We start from the raw sequence: 18742 nt of genomic DNA, 5'->3' as shown, positions 1-18742 counted from the left end.
TCTGAACAAAATAACCTGGCTTAAGAGTCCGAGATCTTCACTACAACACTATACTATTTTTTGGAAATTTTAGATTACCCTACAAAAAGCTATTCAGATATTGCAGTACTTCATAAGTCAGCAACATCTGCAATGCCGCCAACAAGTATCTCTAGTTCCCTAGGCATAAAAAGGCAAGTGGATAGATGTTCAACACCTTCTCAGAAGTTCTTTTACCCAAATTAAAAATATTACATTTGAGTTTTTATCCAAACAAACTGGGAGGAGACTCAAGTTGAAGAATAAAGACAGGTACTCCCAGTATCTGCCTCAAGATTTTGTTTAAACTAATGCATCCTTCTAGCTCCATTTTGTTAGTAACAAGACTACTGGTTGTTGAGCTTTTATTAGGTGCTAGGTATACTAAATGCTTCATATACATGATCTCATCGACTGCTGAAACAACGCTATGAGGTAGGCAGGTGCTGTATTTATCCTCGTCATATTGATAAAGACGCTGAGGCTCAGGAGGGTGAGAAACTTGCCCAGGGTGCACAGCTGGCACATCTGCAGAGAAAGGATTGGGATTCCCACTCTTATCCACCAGACCACAGTGCCTCCCTTGGAGAACACACAGTCTTCCATACCTCCCTCTGGCTCCAAGAATCACTGTGATGGATTGTGTGAGAAGCCAGCATGAAAACCAAACCATCATACCTCTGACATTTGTATGCAACGGCTCTGAAATCTGAAGGGCAAAGATCCCCCGTGCTCTGGGAGGGAGAGCCTGCCAAATCAAGATTCCATCCCCCAATAAGGCCCCTATATCACAGCAGAAGCTGAGCAACTGTAGCCCTCCCTCATGTGGCTTTTCTCTCAAATAATGGAATTACAAAGAGAGGTAAAATAGAGTTTGCATGCACGGAAAAGGAGGGGAGATGGTCAACTGTAGTCAAGAGGGTCTTTATACAGGAAAAGTGAAAGGACCTGAACTACAAGCCTATGGCAGAAATGGGAGCCAACAGGCTGAAGAGTGAGAGGGAAGCAGCAGACAAAGCTGGAGAAGAAGGTGAAACACCAGCACAGATGGGAACAGAGGAATGTGCAGATGAAATACGACTCAAGTGGAATCCATCCCTTCTGCCTGTATTAAAGTCTAGATGGTCTTGCTGGAGAGCATAATTATGCCACCTCTATCAGAACTGCCTCTTGCTTAGTCTAAGATTGTGACTTTTATTTCTGGAAAGTTCTATTTTTCCAAGATAGTTTAGGAAACTACGGGAATACAGGAATAACCACAAACTAAAGGGATCTGGAAGATGGCTGGGGAAAAAAAAACGGTGAGACGGGCTAAGTTTCTCTAGACAGCAGCCAGTCCCCCTGGGATTTTCTGGTTATTTTATACCTGTGGGGTTATTGCAGTGACTATTTCAGGAAACTGGTACACAGTATACGATGTATGCATACATCATATGATGTTTTGTTTGATGTGATGTGAGTTCCAGTGTGTCATCATGATTTTAATTTTCAGTGCCTGTAACATCAAAGCAATAGTATGTAAATTCACGTTGAGCTAGGGCGTAAATCTTGCTTTCATTAGATCAAAAGCATTAAGGGGAGGGTCTTTGGTCAATTGCGCCTATTCTGAGACACCTATTAAGTTTCAAATGAAACAGGACAGTTTCTATCACCTTTCAGGGGTCCTTGTTATATCTTCATGATCTAGCAGAAAAGTTCTAGCAATGGCTAATATATGACAGCCATCCAGAATTTCCCCTCACTACTGTGAGAGGCTAACATGTACTGGTGAGTTGGGCTGGGGTGCAAAGACATCCGATCGTTTTTAAATAAATACACTTAGAACCAGGGGCCTGAGAGTAAATAAAGCTCAAGTCATCACTGGCACTGTGATGTGTCTTTCACTTTAATGGCTTTTAAAACTGGGTCTCATTGGCCAAGCTTTACCAAGGTTGTGGTTGTGTTGAGCAGGAAAAGAAAAGCACAATATATAACCAAGAGTCATTTGTTTTATGTATGCACTGTCCCAAAGCTCCAATTCCCAATTTAGTTAGTATCAATGGATTCTTTCTAGCCAGAGAAGAAGGATCCTAAAGATTTTACAAAAAAAAAAAAACCCCAAACACCAAAAAACCAAATCTGTCCCTCACAAAAGCATACATACTTCAGAACAGTACAGCAGAAAAAAAAAAAAAAAGCAGGTAGTGGGATGGGGTGCGGGGAAGGAAAATGAAGCATGATTAGTCCTGAGTTGATAATTGTTGAAGCTAGGTGAAAGGTACATGGGGGTTCATTATACGACTCCCACTACTTTAATTCTGTATACTTAGAAATTTTCCATAATAATGCTTTTAATCCACAGAAGTGCTAGCAATTCCCATGAAGCAGAATTACTAAAATCCAGACTCGATAGGATAGTGTTAGTTATTGAGACCCCTGCATATGGGCCTGCCTGCCTGTTCATCCCTTAGCCTTCAGGTACTCAACACTTGGCCAACCTAGGATACTAACCTGGGTGCAGTGCACCTGGCCCATACTTTCCCACCTCCATGCCTGTGCTATTTTCTTCTGCTGGGAACACCCCCTTCCATTTCCTGGCAACTATCTAAATCCAACCCAGGAAAGGCCTAGATCAAAGGCATCTTCCCTTGTTAAGTTTTTAATGACTGCATACAGAGCAATCTCTTCCTCCTCTGTACTCCAAGAACTTTGCTAGTGCTCTTTTGGGGTACAGCTCACTGTGTAATAACAATCATGACTATAAGAAGATGATGATAACAGCAGCTAATATATACTGAGTGCTTACTATGTGCCTGGCTCTTTAAATATGTCATCATTTTCCATCCTTATGATATGCTCTGAGGTTATTTCCTTTTATTATCACATTTTACAGAAGATCTGAAGCTCAGAGAGGTCCAAGGGGGTGAAACAGGGATCCAAAAGTGTGATGTGATATCAGATACGTTACAATAAATGTTAAGCCTTTGTGCCTATGATCCTTAGCTATACCACCAGGATGACAGTGTATAAAGTCTAGCTGGGGCAAGACCTGAGAGCCCACATTTTTGATGACTATGATACTGTATGTGCCTTATTTCTCCTACTGAATTGCATGCTCCTTCAGGGAAGGGGCTGTGTCTTTTTCTATGTTGTGTCCCTACCTGCACTGTCTAGTACAATGCCTTGTACATAGAAGATGCTCAACAATGTCATGTTTATTGAGCCCTAGATTAGCACGGGGTATTTCTACTGCCTAAGGACTACATGCAACTCTTATAATCCACCTGTCTACATCCACAAGGAAATGAAATGGAAAAATCAGCCCACAGAAAAATAGCCTAAGCATCTCTTCTCCTCATCACTTAGGATCACACAGCCATAAAACTAAAGTAGTTTTCATATTCTCCCTACACTGGCATTGTAAATGACCAGGAAAAATTCTTCCCTGATGCTACTTTTATTTCACCTTCCAGCTGTGAGCTCCCTTCCTTTCCCTCTGCAAAACCCTCACCCCTAACAGCCTCAGGAATAGCCAAAGGGATTCAGAAGTTGTCTAGGTGATGACTCAGGAATCTGGAACTGAGGGAGGCAGGCTGATTTTACCCCCGAGTTTCCTTTCTCTTAGTTCCCCTTTCAAATTTCCTAAGCCTGGCTTTTTTTCCAACCAAATAATATTCCATCAGTTGCTGTTATTCTTTGGTTATATTTTGACCTTCTTCCTGAACACCGGGATGTTCTCTGGACCGGTCTTTTGAAAACTTGGGGAGTAGGCTCAGGAGTCTTCAGTTCCTTCTCAAAACCCTCTCAATGTTCCTCTTCTTCTCACTACAGGTCTTTCCCCTCCAATGACCCAGCTTATGCTATATTTCTGCAAGGTCTTACTCTCAGTGGGCTTTCAAAAATTGAGAAAGTCGTGGCTGAGGAGAAAGAGTGAGCTCATAACATGCTTATGGTCCTCCTCATTCTAGCTCTGAACCCACCTCTCACCAGGGATACCAGCATTTGAATCGAGGAAATGAGAAGCCTTCCAGTCCCAGAAGAAAGAGGCAGTAATGATAAAGGGACCAAGAATGGAGTTGGAATTTGGGGCAAGGGCTAGTCTCACCCATGGCTGGCTCTAAATGTTCCCTTTTCCATTCTCTTGTAAACCAGGCTGCTACAGTGTTAACATGATATAAATTTCCTACATTTTCTTTTATTAAAAGTATTAAAAGTATTCTTTAGTCATAAACTTAGATACGCCAGTAAAATACCTGTGTGTGTGTGCACGTGTGCGCGCATGCCTGCAAGTGTGCACGCCTATCTATGAAGAGGCAGGTGGGGCCACACTGAATTGTGACATATCAAACAGTATTCATTTTATCTAATGTCACTCATCTTGACAGCCTTTCATTTTCAAAATTAATAAAAAGCATAAGGAAACTGCTGCACAGTCACCAACTAAAGGATCTTGGCCACAAAGCTAAATATCTAGTCATCTGTGTTGTACATTAAGTGTGAAGGCACATATCACAGTTTGGGATTTAAATGGAAAAATCAATATCCTACAGGAAATCTACAGTTGCATAGCAGATTTTTCTATCAGCCAATGCTTTCTTTGTCAGTGCCTTCTGATTACACATACTTGTGTATTCCGGGCATCGATTTTGCTTTGCTTTTGTTTAAGTTACTTAATATTCCTCCCTCTTCCAAGAAGCAGGCATGTGGGGGTGGGGAGCAGGCAGAGACATTAGAGAGTCAGTAATAAAGTCAAGGCAATGTCCCGTCTACCTGGCCAGGGCACTTTCTGTCAGTGTCTGTGGCACAGAGGACTAGTCGTCCAGCCACGTGCTCCTGATCAGCTGGGGGCCCGGAAGCACCCTGCGCCCTCAGTGCTTTCTCCAGAGCTCCCATGCTTTCTAAACTGGCTACTGCTCTTGCAGCCATCCATGCAAGAAGATGGCAGAACCACCCTTCAGCTAAAAAAGCACTTTGGAGGGGAGCTTGCAATCTTCTCTGACAGATTCTTTCAAAATCTGCTCTAAGTTGCACTAAGAAAACTCCAAGGATTTCCTATTTCTTTCTTAGGAATGAACAAGTCTTTTTCATATAGAAGCATAACTTCTCAGGGCTTCATAACCAGCCAAACACCATCACTTTTCTTACAGCTGAAAAAAAATAAATTTCTCCTTGGAGAAATAAGCTTACTTATGTTTTCTTTTTATTCCTTTTCTTTTATCATAGGAAAGTATACTGACCAAAATAAAGCATTTCTAACAATGACTAGAAGGACAAAGATTGTACCAAATTGCTCAAAACTACTGCCAACACAACAATGTGTTTAAGCACAGCAATGACAAAACATCTGTTTTCTCTAAAGACAGCTAAAAACGATGTTCACATATATGTTTTATTTCCTCCAGTATAAACTGACCACAACCAGGACTCAAGCATGTTCATTTTTCCAACAAATAAACAAAAATTAAATATGGCATGTTACTTTTACCAATTTCTCTAAAAAGAAGTAAGCTACCCCAAAGCATTCTGATACCAAAACACAGCATAAGGGCCTCTGTGGTCTTCTGCTGAATAATCATAGTTACAGAGACAAACATTAAAACCGAAATGAACAAAAAGGGTTTCCTCAGAATAGGTAATACTAGCAGTCCTGGAAGTTTAAGAGTCCTAAGATAAAACATAAGGTAAGTTAAAATTTCAGAAAAAAATTACATTTATAAGCAGCAAATTTGCCTGTGGATTTGTTGGGCAAGGGACTACACACACAGAATGAGTAGTGTAATTGTAACTGTGCAGACTGTGGAGGGGGAAAAGGAGGTTCTTGCTGTCAACATGTAGCTACTGTGGCTAGAATGGGTAGGAACTGTATTTTTGTCTCTTCCCTGCTCTTTGGACACTTTGTTTTTAATGAACAGTTGGTATCAGAGCTAAATCCAAAGACTGTTACATGTGGGATTTCCTAATGCAGAGACCTGGCAGAGCTGTACTATATTTGGCCAAAAAACTAAACAGAAATTAGACTACCTCAAAATGTAACAACTGAGCATCCTCATTCTCTTTCGGTGTTTTCACTTAGTTGGAGCAAATGTTTTGCTTTAATGCAATCGAAAAGAAAAGAACATTTAGGGACAACATAGCTAGATCCCTCATAAAGCTTCATTTTCAAAAGGAGTGTTTGAATCTCTAAATAAATGACAATTCATTCTCTGTTTACTTTAGGTAAACAGAAAATGCATTGCAGAGCACTCATTTTCAAAAGCTAATCAAGAACATTAGGTCCCAACAGATTCATTTAATAGAAATATAATAGGCATTCCTGCTTGCTTTTCATCTTGTCTGGCTGTAAATGCTAAAATGAACAGCAAATTAACCCTGCATTGGAACAGAGTCTCAATGTCACAGCTGATATCCTCCCTCTCACGACTTGTAAACATCCCCGCACCCTGTCACTGCTTTGACTCCTTCTGCATAGGAGAGACGATTAAGTTTGGCAAGAGAGTGGAGGAATACTTGAATTCTAAAGGGAGTACTGCGTGTCAACTCTGCTATCTTCCTCAGCAGAACAAAATATTACCATGTTGTCTCCTAAAATAGTGTACAATGAGGACGTAGGAGGAGGGGTGAGGGTGAGGTGGTTTTTTCCCAAGCTACATATATCAACTGTCTTTCTCTGTATTTTTAACTTTACCAGCCATTCTCCAAGTGGCTGGTTATAAACTACTAAACAAAACAAGCTAATAAAGACAGGGCCATTCAAGCTCTATAATCAGATATAAAAGATTTGCAAACAATTTGAGATCTTAAAATTAATATTCAGTGATATCAGAATTAGCATTTAGAACTCTATACAGAAAACTATAATATTTCATAAATTATGTAATCATGAACAAACCCTTTCAAAAACTGTTTTCACTGTGCTAAAGTAACATTCTAGACTTGTTGTAAGTATGTTATTCTTACAAGTAGTTCGCAGTTATTCTTGAAGGCAAGCCTTGGAGTTTCCTTAGCATAGTGCTGCTGGGGAAAATTTTCAGCATGTCCATCTTCATCTCTAGCCTGAAGGGAAATATAATGGCCTATTTAGGGACTTACAAATAATGGAAGAAAAAAAAGCTAAAAAGCATAACAGCTCAGATCATTCAACAAACGGGAATCCAGAAATAACAACAATATTAAGAAGTTTGTTTAAATACGCAGTACGCCTTTTAGGTATCAAAATTTGGGATTTATTTTTCTTTACATTGTTTAGTTTGAACATGCAAATTCATCGTGGTGTAATATTTAAAACAATATCAAGCAAACCAAAATCAAATAATTTTGTTGGCAATTACCACCACCTTAGTTTTTCAGTGCGCATTATTCATTGCACATTTAGGATTATATGACATACATACGTGTTTAAACTTTTTGGCATGCTTAAGCAATCTCTAGATAATGCACTTTTAAAAAATTCTAATAGCAAGGCCATAAGAAAAGCAATCTGCATAATTATATTTTGCATTGTAATACTATTAAGAGATAAACTGATTCCCCTCCATTTTTAAATAAAGATCTAAAAGGAGCGATGATCTGGTAAGAACCATGATTCTTCAATCAAATGCAGTAAAAAAAAAAAAAAAAATAGATTTAATTTAAAAGCTGCATTAAAAGTTACTGGTTATTTTGATCTACGCTGTTAATTAAGAAAGCTGAAGTTTAAATGGAGACATTAACAGAACCCATTAGCAATACCGCTTGCATACAGTCTTCTTTCTAATCTCCACCGGTTTCCGGTTTGGAGTGGGAGAGAAGGGAGAGGTAGGTGAAAGGGGGCGTGTCTGCAGCACACTCATTAAACCATTCATTTGGGTGACACTTGCACTCCGCTCTGCTCTCATCTCATCTTAGCCCTAACTGCTCTCTCTTTCCTGGCCTCCTGAAATTCACAGCTGAGCTGTCTCCCTCACATATGGCTTGCATATAATTATGCATATTCCATTTTACACTGCATTAAAATGATGAGCTCCTGGCTCCCTGCCAGCTGATTTTTAAAAGCCCTAGTGAAGTAGGAAAAAGGAGAGAAACACAGGGAGAGCCGCACAGGAAGCAGCAGGTAGTTCTGTCTGCTGTCTCTTTAGATAAAATGTATGTCTGGCACCAAGGGAACAGCTGAGAACTACCTGTTGTTATGTATGGATTGAGGGGGAAGAAAACAATGAGCATACACTGTGGCAGAGATGACAACGCTTATGTATTGTTTCTCCTTTAATGGTGCAAAATCTGCCCTGATGAGTGTCACTCAGAGCTCCCTGGCTATACTGGGGCTTGTCATTTTAGAAAGAGATCCATATTTTGTACATTTTAGAATGTATGCTTGTGTTTAAGAAAGCTTCTGCTACCTAGTCCAGGGAGGGAACTAGATGGAACTTGGAAGTGCAATGTCATGGTCAGTAACATTTAGGTTACAAGAAGTTTGTGGGGAAAAGAGATTGCTCTCTTTTGGTTCACTTTTGAGATTTATCAACATCCCTCATGCTTGGTGCCTTTTCATTGTACCTTTTTTTTCCTACTAAATCAGACTAAAATAAAAATGCAGTTATAGGCTTGGCTATATGTGACAGAGAAAAAAGTTTAATTGTTGTTCATGTCCAGTGGCTACCAAGGCACTGAGACCAATGATGTTTCTTCTTACTGCATCGGAACAACTTTGCAGCTACGCCAGTGTTTAAATTAATATAGCTCAAATGGGTCACATTTTAAATCCCAACTGGCAAAGGCAGCAGTGGCATATATAAATGAAAGGCAGTTGTAAGAAAGTAGGAAGATGCCACTGGGCAGTGACAATATTAGATTCTTCATAACAAAATGTTAAGCCACTCTATGAGGTACAGGTCTCTTAAAGGCAGGGACCACATCAATTTCATCTTTCTTATTCTGCCATGCCCAGTGCCTTACTTTTAGTTGATATTTAACAAACATTTAAGTGATGGAAAAAACCCATACGTGAATAGTAAGAAGACCCCACCATAAACAACTCTGTAGAAAATGCCACCTCAAAATATGCTAAACTTGGTAGTAGCTTTATTATATTCCTGATGCACTATGATACATATGCTTGGAAACACACTTTGCATATAATTTTCAAGGGCTACTATTTACATATGTATGTCTATATTCAATATATATGTATCTTGTATATAAATATTCATAAGGTGGAATGTGTTTATTATGCATGTACTATGTATACACATTCATACACACCAGATGCCTAAGGATATTTTCAACATTAGTGGCAAAAATACATTCATTCCACTTACATGTAAGGTGCACACAATGTTTTTTGTGTGTTTAAAGGACCAAAAAAAAATCCCATTATCTAATATTTGAATGTGCTTCCTCAGAGGGGCTACAGACTTCATATATTCCACATAATTTATGAGGTTAAATAAAGTAGCAGTGGAAGAGAAAGGAGAGGGGGATTGAAGAGATTCAGAAGTGGAGAGAGAAAGCTAGGAACTTGCTTTTTTATTGAACCGTTATGTTCACCTCTGCATCAAACTTCCATGGCTCTGGGAATGGCCTGTCCTCTAACACCCACCCTGACTCCAGAGTCCAAGAAATTCTATCCTTCAGCCATTTGCTGTGTTTCCACTACATGCCACAGAAATGAAAAGCATGCAAAGTACAAGAAGTTCTCGAACCATCACCTTCACGTGTATTTATGTGCACAAATAAGAACTCATGCACACTTCTCACCACTGTAATCCCCTTTGCATTGTGAAATTTTTAATGTGTAGTTTTAAATTACTATGACAGGAATATGTGGAATTCAGTGCATTCGTCTAAGGCAGGAATTCTCTACCCAGCTGCATATTAGAATCATCTGGGGTGTTTGTTTTGTTTTGTTTTTTAACATATTGGTGTCTGACCCCCTCCCTAAGATTCTGATTTAATTGGGGCCTGGACACAGGTGGTTTTTAGAAAGCTCTCAGGTGACCGTAACATACAAAGGGTGGGCGAGAACTGCTGATCTAAGGAGACTGCCTACAGCTATCAAGGGGAGGCCCTTGGCATAGCTGCCAGGATGTTCTCTAACCAGGTCCCAGGCCCACTGGGGTGAACCACTGTGCTATGAGAGGAGGATATACAGGTTGAGCAACCCAGATTCAAAAATCTGAAATCCAACATGCCCCAAAATACAAAACTTTTTGAATCCCAACATGATGCTCAAAGGAAATGCTCATTGGAGCATTTCATGTTTTGAATTTTCAGATTTAGCATGCTTGACCAGTAAGTATATACAACGCAAATATTCCAAAATCCCAAACACTTCTGGTCCCAAGCATTTTGGATAAGGAACACTCAACCTCTAGGATGTAGTCCCTATGGTAGACCTTACCCTAAATATTCAAAAAGCCTGGGCAACACAGTGAGATCCCATCTCTACCAAACCAAAACAAAACAAAAATTAGCCAGGTGTAGTGGCATGCACCTGTAGTCCTAGCTACTCGGGAGGCTGAGGCAGGAGGATTGCTTGAGCCCAGCAATTCAAGGTTACGGTGAGCTATGATCATGCCACCACACCCCAGCCCGGGCAACAGAGCAAGACTCTGTCTCAATAAAAGAAAAAAGATTTAAGAGATTACATGACTAGTTGCTTGTGGCCAAAAATTATCAACATTTGTTTGTTTCTTGGTTTCTGGTATGACCAATAATCTTGGAAGAACTGCCGTTCCACTTCCTTAAAAAGGCCTTCCTAAACCTCTCTATCCAAGGCAAATATCTTCTCTGTGGTCTTTCTTAGACTCAACATGGTTGCAACCTTGGAATCACTGGTGTGATTTTTGTCTCCCCCACTAGCCTACAAGCTTCCTAAGGGCAAGGACAGAGTCTGATCTCCCACCACTGTATCTTCAGCCCAGCCACTGCCTGATGCCCAGTAAGTGATTTGTAAGAATGAGTTGGATCATTCACAGAACTTGTGGCAATGTTAGACAAAATCCATAGGACCTTCCTTACCCTACATAGAGAATCAGTACATAATGTTTTACAACCTCTTATACATTAAACTCAGAGGCTTATTCTACATCTGCCCCCACTTGGGGTGCCAGACAACGGCTTAACAAGGAGGGTAGACATAGGACACGGATGACCCCTTCAGGGAGGAATATGTGAACACTAAAATTGTTCAGAATCACTGGCTCATGGTAATAACATAAAGCAGACCAACTTTTAGCTGGTTTTATTATTGTTCTTAAATCCTCTGCAGACAATACATTCTCTAATTGCCTCTTGAGAGTGGACCACCCCACTGTCGGCTCTAGATATCCACTGGGGCCAGAAGAATTGTGTTCACGTCTGACTTTTTTCCAGAGTGACAAGTTCTGAAAGAAGGCACACCAAGGCACTTCATGATGAACTAACTCTCTCCTTGTGTCTTATTTTCAATAGTTTTATTCTGACTAACGTGCTAGATATTTATGACAACTACAGGGAAAAGCAAATGGGAGACTATTTTTTTGCATTTTACTACAAATGTGATTGTCAGAACAAAGGTGCATTTTTGACCTATTATTCTAAGGAAACTTCATTTTTTTTTTTTTTTTGCCATAACAGAAACAAAAATCCTTCAGTTAAACTGCAAGCGGATTTGCCTGTTTTGCTGACAGTTGTGTATCCATTTTCATGTTGTACCTAACATTTAGATAAATAGTAGATGATATGAGAAATTTACAGTAATTGCCTCTCTACTTCAAAAACCTCTGGTTTAAACAAACTTTGTATTCACCTCTCTTTCCCTCTGAATCAGCACTAATTCACTTCTCTTATTTTGATTCTTACAATACAGCAAACTTTAGCTCTTCAAAGAATTCACTGCTTCCTCTGAGCCAAAGTCTTGGTGCCATGTGTGTGTTGGAGCAAGCTAGGCATTCTTCCTCCTCTGGAGAATGCCTGTAGAAAAGGTGGAACATTCTAGAAATAGCTCCACTTGCCTACCCCAGAGAAGTGTGATGTTTCTGACTGCATGAAAAGGTTAACAATATTGCCATGTAAGTGGAAAGATAATTAGGCTTCAGAGTTAATACCTCCCTGTGATGAATGGGAGTTTACACTTCTGTGTCATTGTGATCTCAGGATTTCTTTTGAAAACAAGCAAAGATTCTGCCTGGAATCAGGGCCAGGGAGAGCACAGCAGAGTTTCCAAGCTTAGCCCTCCTATGCTGCAGCAGAGGCAGCACATGTCAGCTCACACATGTGGCATTGTTACTGGACTTAAGAACACCAAAAACAGTGCAACTCAAAGTTGTGAGAGTAAGTGTATAGTTGAAGAGTTGGAGAGGAGAAAAAAGGGGAAATTGATTTTATATTTTATAACTAATTGTTGGAACCAGAAATAATAGAATTTATTTTTGAATTCAAGGTAAAAGCATGGGGACATCGCTCTGAAAATGCATGGAATTTCATTTTCTGAAATCTCATTTCTGGTTTAGCCTTCCTTTCTCAAATGCATCTACACGTTCTCTTGAGGAAGCTCAGGAATAAACTGCAGCTATCACACACTGCCTTTCAGTGTGGTGTGAATGCCTTTGTGAACTTGAACTAAAGGTCAGCACTGTTTCTTTGTCCTGCAGTGGACAGACACCTGGGATCTCGGTTCAGCCACTCCTGCTTCTGGTGGGAACAACATAGGGAGGTCTTCAGAGTAGCTCCCTGCCTCCCCTGGAGTTACTGCACTGTTGAGCTCATCTCAATGGCCCAACTCCTCGGGTCTGAATTCTTAGTGCCCTTCAACTGGGTCTCCTGTCCTTCACCCCCATTCTTTCTGGTGGAGCTAGATTCCATCTCTCCTTCTGCTGACAGATCCTTATGTGTCCTTTATGCCTTCGTTCAAACTGCAGCTCCTTTAGGAAGCCATCAGTGACTCTTCCTCCTGGTCCTCACCTAAGCTCTGCACCCTCTGTCCCTGTATGTATTTCCATTCCACATCGATTTATTGCATTGCATTATGACCATCTGTGTGTCTGCCTCTCCCACTAATCAAAGAGGTCCTTGAGTGTGGAAACTGCATTCTGTCCAGCTTCAAATGTCCAGATCCTGGACTAGTGCCTGGCATATTATAAGGGTTCCATAAATGACCGAGTGAGCGAATGAATAAATGAATGGGTTTCTAACCTTTAATGCTATCGCTGGATATTCAGCCTTGCACTCCAGTCCCCACCAGTTGAGTGTTCTGCCTCTGAACCTCAGGAGTCTTCTCCATACCCGAGTCTCAGCACGGCTTTCCTGGAGCTATCTGATCACACCTGCCTCACACCTAGAACTTCACCAACTATTCAGTGCACTTCTGCCCAACACCTGCTCCTCCTACTTGTTTAGATACCAGGGTCTTGGCCTCACAGAAGATCTTGCACTCAAGTGGGACTTTGGCCAATCATCTTTTTGCCCCACATGTTTCTCTCCTCCACATCCCTGCTGGATTGATCCTCTGGTCTTTGCCCAACAAATTCTCATCCTCAAAAGTCCATTCCTTGATTAGATTAAGCAACTGGGCACCTTGTTCCGTTTCTGATATCTCACTTTCTCCTAGAGTCCCAGGTCTGTCTGAGACTCCTTGGTTACCATCCATGTCTTATTTTCTCTACCAGACCGGAAACTCCTTGATGGCAGAGACCATGCATTATGTATGAAGTCTCTTATATAACAAACAATCCTGTAAATATAGGTCGAATGGATTTATTAGCTCTCATTCTTCCTTAAGCCAAGGCCCGGAATGTTCTGTTTTTCTCTACTCTGAACTGCCTACCTCTATGAATGGATAACCCTTAAATATGAGTTATTTCTATGCAAATATTCAAGTCACTGAGCAGATTGTAGAGAGTTGCATGGTTCTCAAACAAAATTATATGTGCATGCAGCTTGGGTGGAGGGCTTTCTCCTGGACAGAGGGCTCCCACCTGGCATCAGGCTCTCTGCTCTGGAGATATGCCAGTAACCCAGAAACATCCATCTCTGGACCCAGGCATCTGCTCCATTCACATTACTACTAATGTCTGCATCAGGATCCCTTGCCCTCCCTTTCATCTGCTTGTCGAAGATTGTCTATGGAGACTTCTGCAGTGGTGCTGTTTTACTTTGTTCTTTTAACCAAATGTATTTAAATTCCCATTTAGCATGTAGGCTGTAGGAAAAGCTGTTTGCCCAGAGAAGGCCCTCCTAATTCTCCATACTCCTTAACTGGCTAACTGACAGGCTTTCTCCATACCTCTTCAGGCTCCTCTGACAGCTCACACACCTCTGATGGATGAGATGGACTTATTTGCTGCAGCTATTTTTTCACTCCATGCAAACCTTTATATATATCATAAATTTTTAATATCCAATTTGGAGTCTTCAAAGAATAATGGTAACAAATATGCAACATGAAGATAATGGGAATCGAATCATGTTTATGGCCTCCATGAGAATCTCCTTAAATGATGTCAGGTCAGAGCCCCTCAGAGCCGCATGCATGTGAGGCTATGGGGCTGATCTCGTGCCTGATTAATGGCTGCCTTTACTCGAGGGCCCTAATGGATTGCGTGACAGTTATGGCAACAGATTCCACATCAGCCTGAAATACAGCTTCCACATGAACTAAAATACATCATTTTCATCCCAGCACATTACAACCGTGTCTGGAATAATCAGAGCAGTTGCTTAAGCGGTTCTGAAAATGCCTGTTTTTACTTTTTATTTTTAAATCTATTTTTCCTTTATTGGACAGGTGACCCTTTTGCATTTATCTTGCAGGGCGCTTTCTCAGGTCACCTGAGTGTCTTTGTTTGGTAAGAATTGTTATTTCACAGCATCCATAGGTAAGGCCCAGCAGCTAGGAGCATGCAGCCCCCTTCTTTTTCATTCTCCGGTAAGGCCACACCACCTCACACCCCAGGCAGCTTCTGATTATTCCGGAAGCTTAATCGACACTGGATTATCCAGGCTCCTTCCCCTTCCCCCACTTTCTTCCTCCACCCACTGCCTGCCTTTTGGCTTTTCACTAGTCATTTGCATCTATTACCCAGGGACACAGTGAGGGGAAACAAAAGGAAGGGAAAGACAAATGATTCCACTTTGCTGCTGGTTGGCACCCATAAAATCCTTAATTAATAGACCTAATCTAGGCATTTCAGGTAGTCCTTTTATCCCTTTTCTCTGAAATCACTAGGCAGAAGCGGGTTGGGCTCATATGATTATATGCAGACCTCATGATGGACCTGAGAAATCACAGAAAATGTGAAACAGGCAAGGGCTGGAAGGGGACTCCAGGACCCTGTCTGTAAGGTTAGAAAAGGATGCAGATGTTACAGAGGAGATTCACTATCTATAGGATGCCTCCCCCAGAAATAACCCGGCCTCAAATGGGATTAAAAACACAGTACTAACCAGATTAAGATGCTGTTCTAGTTATTATCCGGGATTAATAATAACGGCTAACATTTCTACAGCTTTTCATGCACACACCAGACACCATCCTAAGTGCTTTACATGTATCAACTCATTTAATGCACACACTCATACATAGATCAAGGAAAAAAATGACTTATGAAGTAGGTACTATCATTATCTCCATTTTATATATGAAGAAGCTGGGGCACAGAGACATTATGGAGTTTACACAAACTCACACTGTTAACAAGTGGTAGAACCAGGATTCAAACCCCGGCAGTCTGGCTCCAGAATCCCCATGCCACACACTGATGATCTCCCACCTATGTGCTGGTGGCAAAGGTAAATCGTGTATAATAACTTGAAAATACTGGTGTCATTACATTTTAAAAACAACTTATTAAGGGAAATTTTCAAATTTCTTTGGTTTTAGCAGTCCAAGATTAAATATACCAAGAAAATTAGGAAAAGAGAGTGTTTAATGACAAATATAACAGAATGGGGGGCGTGTGGGGGGGGAGGGAGGGTGTGGAAGGGGAGGGAGGGTGTGTTGTGGGGGAAAGAGGCAGTCTGCAAAGAGCCCAAGAAAAGGGTTCCCTGCAGCTTCAGAAGCAGTGTCAGGAGGTCTCTGGTACAGCCTGTGGAAGATGGTACTCCAACATCTTCAGCACTTAAACCAACTGCTTTTTTTTTTTTTTTTTTTGAGACAGAGTCTTGCTCTGTCACCCAGGCTGGAATGCAGTGGCTCGATCTTGGCTTACTGCAAGCTTCGCCTCCCCGGTTCACGCCATTCTCCTGCCTCAGCCTCCAGAATAACTGGGACTATAGGCACCCGCCACCACGCCCGGCTAATTTTTTTCTGTTTTTAGTAGAGATGGAGTTTCACCGTGTTAGCCAGGATGATCTTGATCTCCTGACTTCATGATCCACCTGCCTAGGCCCCCCAAAGTGCTGGGATTACAGGCATGAGCCACCGCGCCCAGCAAAACCAACTTCTTTAATCTGATTCTTATTAAATAAACTTCAGATCATCGAGTATGACACCTAGGCCTCTCAATACCAGAAAAGACATGTCCTACCAAACTCACTCAGTTCTGCAGGTAATTTAGCAATCTCTTTTGTGGACTTCTAAAAACATCATCAATGTTATGATACAATTTTTTATTAATCCTGTAGGTGATGCTGTACAGACTACAAGGGGCATTCATGCTATCTTGTCTCCTGTATTCCTGGCACTCGGTATATAAATGCAGATTGTGACTTTGGTCAACATGAGTCAGTTCATCAAGGCAGTGAATATCCCTGGACCAATCAGTGAAACTGAGTCCCTGGACGTGCCTTGTTGAGAAACCTGCCCACACTGTGGTGATTGTTTTCAGGGATGAGGGGGTGGAGCACCAAAAGCCAGTTGGCCAGCCTCTGCTCTGTCCACAACACCCTCCACTCCTAGGAATAACAGAGACAGAAGTACAATAATGCAGCTCTGAGCAGGTCGATGGCTAATTAGTGCAAGTTGATGGGAGCACAAAGCAAGAGCTTAGGTCACTGCCCTGAGTGAGTTAGCTTGCTCTGTGTCACTGTCACAGAACACACCCTTCATCATGACCTGCCATGTCACATGTGTACAGGTCTTGGCAAAGGGGAGACAGACACCAGAAAACATGTGAAAGGATGCAGATGAATCAGTGCACATCTCACTGCTTCTGGAAGAAATAACTCACAGGGCATATGCTGGTGAGGGTAGTCATGGATAGCTATGAGTCACAAATTGAAACAAATGGTGTCCGTGAATTACTTACTAATCCTGAGGTCAAGAACTATAAATTCTCAACTAACAGCAATACTTGTCAAAGACATGATGTCACAATTGTTATTTGTAAAAAGAGCTCAGCACTCAGATGAACTTAACTCTCTTTTCTCCCACCAGCAACCACAGAAATGCTATAATCAGGGTATGGGTATAACCAGGGTTGCCTACATCTGTTCTGGCCAGTCCATATGCTAAGCCTCAGTTCACCTCATCCCCCAGGTGCCCACCAACCAGCAAAGTAGGCCTGCAGATCCTTCAAAGCCATTCCCAGCCATCACCCTGCACTCTTGCCACTCATTCCCTGCAGCTTTGGCTTGAGCCCACTTCCATACCATTCCCAGCTCACCACCCTCACCCTGACTCTGGCCCTGCCCTGGCTCTTTGATCTGTGTACTCGGCCTGGCTGGAGCTGACTGTCCTCCATGGGTGTGGCCTTGGTCCTGCCACTCAGGTCTTTATTCTGGACAGACACAGGAAAGTATCCCACCCTCGTCACTGCTCTGGCCTGGGACAGTGTTACAGTTAGCATTACATAATGTTGTCCAAAATATAATTTGTCTTAAAGATAAGATTTCTTTAGGAAGAAATATGAGTATTATATAATATAGGTAAAGATCTAAAATCAGCCTTAACGTGAAGGAGAAAGCCTAGGACCAGGACAGAATCCTGACTTTTACTGTGCGCTAGCCACATAAATGATATGCAGCAATACTGCAACTTCTGCCAGTGGATGTAGGCAAAAGAGGAAGATGAGGTGACACATCCCTGGGTCTTTCAGACTGTGAAGTTCAAACATGATTCTGGGCAGGATGGTCCTCCTGACAGCTCCAATTATGATCCATGTGCCACTTGACCTGTTAACGGAGGTGCTATCAGACTTAAGGAAGAAAAATATCTGAATTACACTGCCTCCAAACCCAGCCTCTCTGAGGAGCCAAATGCGAAGATGGAGGCGAAGAGGCTTCATAAATAACAACCTCTGCTCCAACGACACTCTCTGGAGTCTTTGTTTCAAACCCCAGTCATTCTGCAGATGATGAATTGAGGTAATAAAAAGTAGGATTGTGGCATGCTTAAATAGGGGATAATCATTTTGGCAGAATTTGACTGGGGTTTAGGGACACGCCTGTTGAAGCCAACAGCTGAGTATCAAGTTAAAGTTCATTTCTGGATGACAACTTTAGTTAATTCTTGCTCCTCTGTCACCCTCTCCTCTTCTTCTTCTTCTTCTTTCTTCTTCTTTCTTCTTCTTCTTCTCCTTCTCCTTCTCCTTCTCCTTCTCCTTCTCCTTCTCCTTCTCCTTCTCCTTCTTCTTCTTCTTCTTCTTCTTCGTCTTATTATTATTATTATTATTACATTTCCAGGAGGTGTATTTTGGGGTCAAAGCCCAGGTGAAGGAAGACAAAAAGTGACCTGGGTTTCCACATCCTCTCCCTTCTTAATGTAAACTGAGAAAAATAATATGTGGTTCTGCCTTGCACAGTGAGCAGCCCCACCCCTTCTGTTTGCTCCATTCCCTCCCTCACTGAACCT

At 41.6% G+C, this 18742-nt stretch overlaps 1 protein-coding gene across 2 annotated transcripts in view; it reads right to left on the bottom strand.

Moving 5' to 3' along the window:
• SOBP (sine oculis binding protein homolog) overlaps positions 1–18742 on the bottom strand; it is a 170996-nt gene that overhangs the window by 66344 nt on the left and 85910 nt on the right. The window contains exon 5 of one of the 2 annotated variants that reach the window (XM_055260437.2): positions 6955–7050. The exons of the other annotated variant lie outside the window; for it this stretch is intronic. Coding sequence (XP_055116412.2) covers positions 6955–7050 — 96 coding nt within the window. The remainder of the gene's footprint in view (positions 1–6954; positions 7051–18742) is intronic. 2 annotated transcript variants of the gene reach the window in all.

Source organism: Symphalangus syndactylus, chromosome 2, assembly GCF_028878055.3.
Source record: "Symphalangus syndactylus isolate Jambi chromosome 2, NHGRI_mSymSyn1-v2.1_pri, whole genome shotgun sequence".
Lineage (NCBI taxonomy): Eukaryota > Metazoa > Chordata > Mammalia > Primates > Hylobatidae > Symphalangus > Symphalangus syndactylus.
The sequence above is the reverse complement of the archived record's forward strand: the minus strand, read 5'-3'. Positions and strand labels throughout refer to the sequence as shown.